Source organism: Coregonus lavaretus, assembly GCF_964263955.1.
Source record: "Coregonus lavaretus genome assembly, contig: HAP1_SCAFFOLD_504, whole genome shotgun sequence".
Taxonomy (NCBI): Eukaryota; Metazoa; Chordata; class Actinopteri; order Salmoniformes; family Salmonidae; genus Coregonus; species Coregonus lavaretus.
This window is the reverse complement of record NW_028159303.1, coordinates 21,423-27,452: the sequence shown is the minus strand read 5'-3', so window position 1 is coordinate 27,452 and position 6,030 is coordinate 21,423. Positions and strand designations below refer to the sequence as shown.

At 43.9% G+C, this 6,030-nt stretch overlaps 1 protein-coding gene across 1 annotated transcript; it reads left to right on the top strand.

Moving 5' to 3' along the window:
• Positions 1–1,968: 1,968 nt before the first annotated feature.
• Positions 1,969–5,333, top strand: LOC311123043 (rho-related GTP-binding protein RhoV-like). Its single transcript, XM_084197330.1, has 3 exons — positions 1,969–2,334; positions 2,720–2,778; positions 3,255–5,333. The coding sequence occupies exons 1-3, from the start codon at positions 2,121–2,123 to the stop codon at positions 3,699–3,701; spliced, it is 720 nt and encodes a 239-aa protein (XP_084053456.1). The 5' UTR covers positions 1,969–2,120; the 3' UTR covers positions 3,702–5,333.
• The last annotated feature ends 697 nt before the right edge of the window (positions 5,334–6,030 follow it).

Here is a 6,030-nt window from a genome sequence, read left to right as displayed (position 1 = left end):
TGTGGTTCTATAGTCTGGCAGGAGGAGGCGCACATTGTCACATTTTCAAAGAGAAACTGCCATCTGTTTTATGACATTAGGCTAATAAATCAATGCACTGCAACAACAAAAAAATCCTAGCAAATTGTATTTGTCACATGCGCCGAAAACAACACCTTACCTTGAAATGCTTACTTAACCAACAATGCAGATTATGTTTTTTTAAGTAAGAAAATATTTGCTAAAAAAATAATAATAATAAAAAAGAAAAAGTAAGAAAAAAAAGTAACACAATAAAATAACAATAAGGAGGCTATAACAGGGGGTACCGGTACCGAGTCAATGTGCGGGGGTACCGGTTAGTCAAGGTAATTAAGGTAATATGTATACTTAACAAAAGTATAAACGCAACATGTAAAGTGTTGGTCCCATGTTTCATAAGCTGAAATAAAAGATCCCAGAAATTGTCAATATGCACAAAAAGCTTATTTCTCTCAAATGTTGTGCACAAATTTGTTTACATCCCTAATAGTGAGTGTTTCTCCTTTGCCAAGATAATCCATCCACCTGACAGGTGCGGCATATCAAGAAGCTGATTAAACAGCATGATCATTACACAGGTGCACCTTGTGCTGGGGACAATAAAAGGCCACTAAAATGTGCAGTTTTGTCAAACAACACAATGCCACAGATGTCTCAAGTTTTGAGTGAGCGTGCAATTAGCATGCTGACTGCAGGAATGTCGAACAGAGCTGTTGCCAGATATTTAAAAGTGTGTTTCTCTACCATAAGCCGCCTCCAACGTCATTTTAAAGAATTTGGCAGTACATCCACCCGGCCTCACAACCGCAGGCCATGTGTAACCACACCAGCCCAGGGCGTCCACATCCTGCTTCTTCACCTGCGGGGGAGGGGGGGGGGGGGGTGCTGAGGAGTATTTCTGTCTGTAATAAAGCCCTTTTGTGGGGAAAAACTCATTCTGATTGGCTGGGCCTGGCTCCCCAGTGGGTTGTCCTGGCTCCCAAGTGGGGGGCCTGTGCCCTCCCAGGCCCACCCATGGCTGCGCCCTGCCCAGTCATGTGAAATCCATAGATTAGGGCCTAATGAATTAATTTCAATTAACTGATTTCCTTCTATGAACTGTAACTCAGTAAAATCTTTGAAATTGTTGCATGTTGCGTTTATATTTTTGTTCAGTATACATGTAGGTAGGGGTAAAGTAACTATGAATAGATAATAAACAGCGAGTAGCAGCAGCGTAAAAAAGGGGCTCAATGCAAATAGTCCAGGTAGCCATTTGATTAATTGTTCAGCAGTCTTATGGCTTGGGGGAAGAAGCTGTTAAGGAGCCTTTTGGACCTAGACTTATAATATAATAATAAGATGCCATTTAGCAGACGCTTTTATCCAAAGCGACTTACAGTCATGCGTGCATACATTTTTCGTGTATGGGTGGTCCCGGGGATCGAACCCACTACCTTGGCGTTACAAGCGCCGTACTCTACCAGCTGAGCTACAGAGGACCACTTGCCGCTTGCCGTGCGGTAGCAGAGAGAACAGTCTATGACTAGGGTGGCTAGAGTCTTTGACCATTTTTTGGGCCAATACAAGACCTTCGTTAATTATACTTCATATAACAATTGTCTGTTGTCAAAATACACAACTGGAAATAATTGACTGCACTTTTGATTCCTTGCACAATAGAGAAAATTCCAAGACCAAAAAGTTTAAAGATAAATAATTGTATTATCATCACTATCAAAACAAGGAATATCACAGCAAATATTTTGGGAAGTAGCCTACATCTCAAAACAGCCTGCAATACACGAACTCAACCAACCATCCAAGGTTCTTAATATATATATTCTTTGCCAACCATCTGCAAATAGTTCACACCTTTCCTTGATTTGCGTATGGTGGGGGCGGGGCTATGCAAATCACGACCTGACTGATCGGAAAGTTGCCTCAAAACCAATTCGCTTCACCGTCATTCACAAATAGACAAGGTGAGCCTACAGAACACATCCAGGATCATACAGGGGGAAAAAACGATTCTAGAGAATCGCACTTCGGAATAGCCTAAAATAAGACTGAGCTCTTATGCACTGGAAAGTTAATATTCTTCAACTTTATCGTTGGACATGCCACCTCAAATGGATTATTATTGTGAAGAATCCCGCGTCCCCTCTTCATGCGGACTGATGAGCCAAGAGGCCAGGTTGGAGAGGGAGCCAGTGGCTATCAGCTGTATGCTGGTGGGGGACGGGGCTGTGGGGAAGACGAGCATGATAGTCAGTTACACCAGCAATGGATACCCCACAGAATACAAACAGACCGGCTTTGACGTCTTTTCTGGTGAGTACCTTTCAATTACTGGAAAGAAATTTAAGAAAAAAATACGTTATAGTCTATGTTTAAAACCTTATAATATCCTAATTTATGACATTTAGCAGACGCTCTTATCCAGAGCGACTTACAGTTAGTGAGTGCATACATTATTTTATTTTTTTTCATACCCCCCCGTGGGAATCGAACCCACAACCCTGGCGTTGCAAACGCCATGCTCTACCAACTGAGCTACATCCCATTATGAAAATGTAATAACTAAATGTATTGTTGTCTACTAGGTAATTGCACTGTATATTATTGTTTATGGAAAAAACTAGAGCCTATGATTTACAAACCCAAACTATTACCAAACTTGAGTTATGAAATAATTGCATTCTGTTTTCTTCAATAGGTCAGGTCCAAGTGGAAGGAGCCCCAGTCAGAATACAACTACTGGACACAGCTGGACAGGTAAGAATATATATATATATTTTTTAAATATATATAAGAAAATTATATCATCCATAATGAATAGTCTATTCTTGAATCTCATCAGTCCAATTTAATTAATCTCATCATTGCAATTTAATGACAACGGTTTGAAACATGTTGGAATGCAATTTAGAGATGAATTAGACAACAACATACGTCTGCTTTGTAGAATCAGTCATGAGTAATGATAAAAAATAATGAGTGACAGGAAAGCAATCAGTCTTTCACATGTAGCAGCAGTAGTTTGGTTCCAAAGGCCACTACATGTCATACTGTGTGAGTCATCGTCTCTCTCTGTCACGGCGTCCATTGTTGTTGTTCAGACCCCCAGACAGCATTCACATTCACACACACTGCTGAATCAGCTAACCTGACCCCTTTTTCTTTCTCTCTCTCTCTTTCTCTTCCCCCCCCCTACCCCACCCCTCTCTTTCTCTCTACCATGACATTTCCAGGAGGTGTTTGACCATTTCCGCTCCCTCTCCTACTCCCACACGGACGTCTTCCTGCTCTGCTTCAGTGTGGTCAACCCCGCCTCCTTCCACAATGTCACCAACAAGTGGATCCCCGAGATCCGAGCCTGCAACCCCTCAGCTCCCATCATCCTTGTGGGCACCCAGTCCGACCTCCTGCTGGACGTCAACGTTCTGATCAACCTGGCCCGCTGCGGGGTCAAACCGGTGCTTAGCCCTCGGGCACGGAGCATGGCGGAGAAGATCAGAGCGGCGGACTATGTGGAGTGTTCTTCGTTGACGCAGAAGAACTTAAAAGAGGCGTTCGACGCGGCCATCTTTGCTGCCATCAAACACAAGGCCAGGAAGGAGAAGAAGAGGCAGCTGTCGGACAGACGCACCAAGGCCTTCTCTAAATGCAGCTGGAAGAAGTTCTTCTGTTTTATCTGAGATGAGATCCCATGGGTCCTGGACAGAATAATGACTATTATTATTTATTAACTCATGAAGACTTACTAAGAGCATGGAGCTTTGGAATCATCCCAGCATTGGTGAATGAACTGAGTTCTATGGGACTCCTGGTCTGGAGACAGTGGCATAGCGTACTTCAGTAGCCCTTTTAGGTAACCAAGTAAGAAGGGGTACTGAAGCACACTAAAGACAAGAGAATATCAAATCAAACCAAGGACATTGAGTACATCCTGTCAGTGGGACAAGGCTGTCATATAAATGTTGTGAATTCATTTGCATGGTCTGGATTGGTGCCTTTTCCACCCTGAGAGCTTACCACACTACCTCTGTGTGATAGTCAGAGAGTTGAGCGAGAGGACGACATTGTAGGTAGTCAGGGGGTTGGTTGTTAGCTTTTTCTCATTTGTATTCTTTGCTGCCTAGCAACACAGACCCAGGCCTATTCATATGCAACAGTGTATTTGTATTTATTTTTAATTTTTTGTCATTTAGCAGACGCTCTTATCCAGAGCGACTTACAGGAGCAATTAGGGTTAAGTGCCTTGCTCAAGGGCACATCGATAGATTTTTCACCTAGTCGGCTCGGGGATTAGAACCAGCGACCTTTCGGTTACTGGCACAACGCTCTTAACCACTAAGCTACCTGAAGTCACAGCGCTAGGCTAGGTGCTAACTTCTTACCTGTGTGTGAACTGGGAATGGCTTCCACAGGCCAATGTGTTGATTAGGGCAGCAGGTACCTAGCGGTTAGGGCATTGGGCCAGCAACCGACAAGGTGAAAAATCGCACGGCACTTAACCCTAATTGCTCCAGGGTCGCGACCCCACTCTGCGAGGGTGTCTCAGGGAGAGTTGGGATGTGAAAAACCCCCCCACATAGGACTAATAGGAAATAGGTCAAATATAAGCACCGACCAAATTAATTAATGAAATGATTAGGCTTTGATGCAATCAATACCTCTTACATCCAACCTCTCACCTACCAACCAATGTAATGTTATCAACTGATAGTCGTCGCATGTTCGAGACAGTAGAGATGTTGATTCATTCTTTAGCTCTGATCAATCTTGAGGCAACTTGGGGAACACATTTTCAATTACAATGTAATGACTGTATAGGGAATAAGCTATAATCCCCCAGCCCCCTCAGCCTGAGGTGAGGCTTGTAGCCCAAAGCCCTCTGCAGCATACTAGGTTGGGTTTGCTGCTAGCAGAACTCGGCTAGGCGAAGCGAACATCTGTGCCTCGCACACTCCCTTAAAAGGCCTTTGCTTGAAAAACTGCATTAGGACTCTTTGCCCCTCTTGAGACACCGTAGCCAGTATACGCTTCCACAAAATAGTCAGAATTAATCTAAGATAACTCAAGAAATCTGTAATAAATGGTGACGTTTTTTTTTTTCAGAGGAGGTCTTAGTCACGCAATTTTACATCTAACTAAGATGTTTGGTGCAGTATTTCTTTAGGGAAAGAATGTGAAAACGAGTCGTCTCATTGAATGACAACAAACACTACATTGAAGAATCCCTACTGTTGACCAATCACCAACAAAGGGGCGTAGACTTCGGCTTGCCTCAAGAAAGAATGTTGTGTGCAATAACTGCCCCCCCCCCCAAAAAAAAAACCTTGCAGAAGACCAAAACGAACCAAAACGTCACAAAATGGCGTCATAATATAGTATACGCACAAACTGTTTCGGATGGGAAGCATGCAGACGCCTTTAGGGTGGCTAATGTAAACACAGCCTCCTAACCAGGTCTCCGTCCTCCCCCCATCTTAATTAGTGTAAAGCCAGCAGGCGGGGTAGAGAAACTAGAGAGTAGTCAAACCTTCCCCTGGCCCAGCAGAAAGCCTCGGCCCAGGCCAGCCTCCCCTGATTGGATGAGACACTGTCTCTGTTTTAGCCTTTGTTTGTTGACATCGGTAGTGAGTAGAGACTAGAAAGCCCTAGCCAGTGGAAACCCCAAGACCGTCCAGCCCAGTTACCCTCCAGTGAATGAAACACCCCTCCTGTCTCTGTCTGTCTGTCTGTCTGTCTGTCTGTCTGTCTGTCTGTCTGTCTGTCTGTCTGTCTGTCTGTACTCCCCACTCTCTATCTCTAGCCGAATCAACTCTACTGCTCTATAGGATACACTGTGTACATTATAGGAGGCTAAATAGCTCCTGCTTGAATGTTAACACTCACTTTAAATAGCCTGGGTGCCCGTCTAGGTCTGTGGTGTATTGGACAGTGATGTTATTGCCAGACCGATGGTGACGGTCAGTCCTAGCTGGTTTATAGAGATGACGGTTGGCATCCAGGCTATATACT

Coding starts and splice junctions, on each gene's coding strand:
- LOC311123043 (XM_084197330.1), top strand. CDS start 2,121: ATGCCACCTCAAATGGATTATTATTGTGAAGAATCCCGCGTCCCCTCT. Junction 2,335..2,719: donor CGGCTTTGACGTCTTTTCTG/GTGAGTACCTTT, acceptor TTTCTTCAATAG/GTCAGGTCCAAGTGGAAGGA. Junction 2,779..3,254: donor TACTGGACACAGCTGGACAG/GTAAGAATATAT, acceptor TGACATTTCCAG/GAGGTGTTTGACCATTTCCG.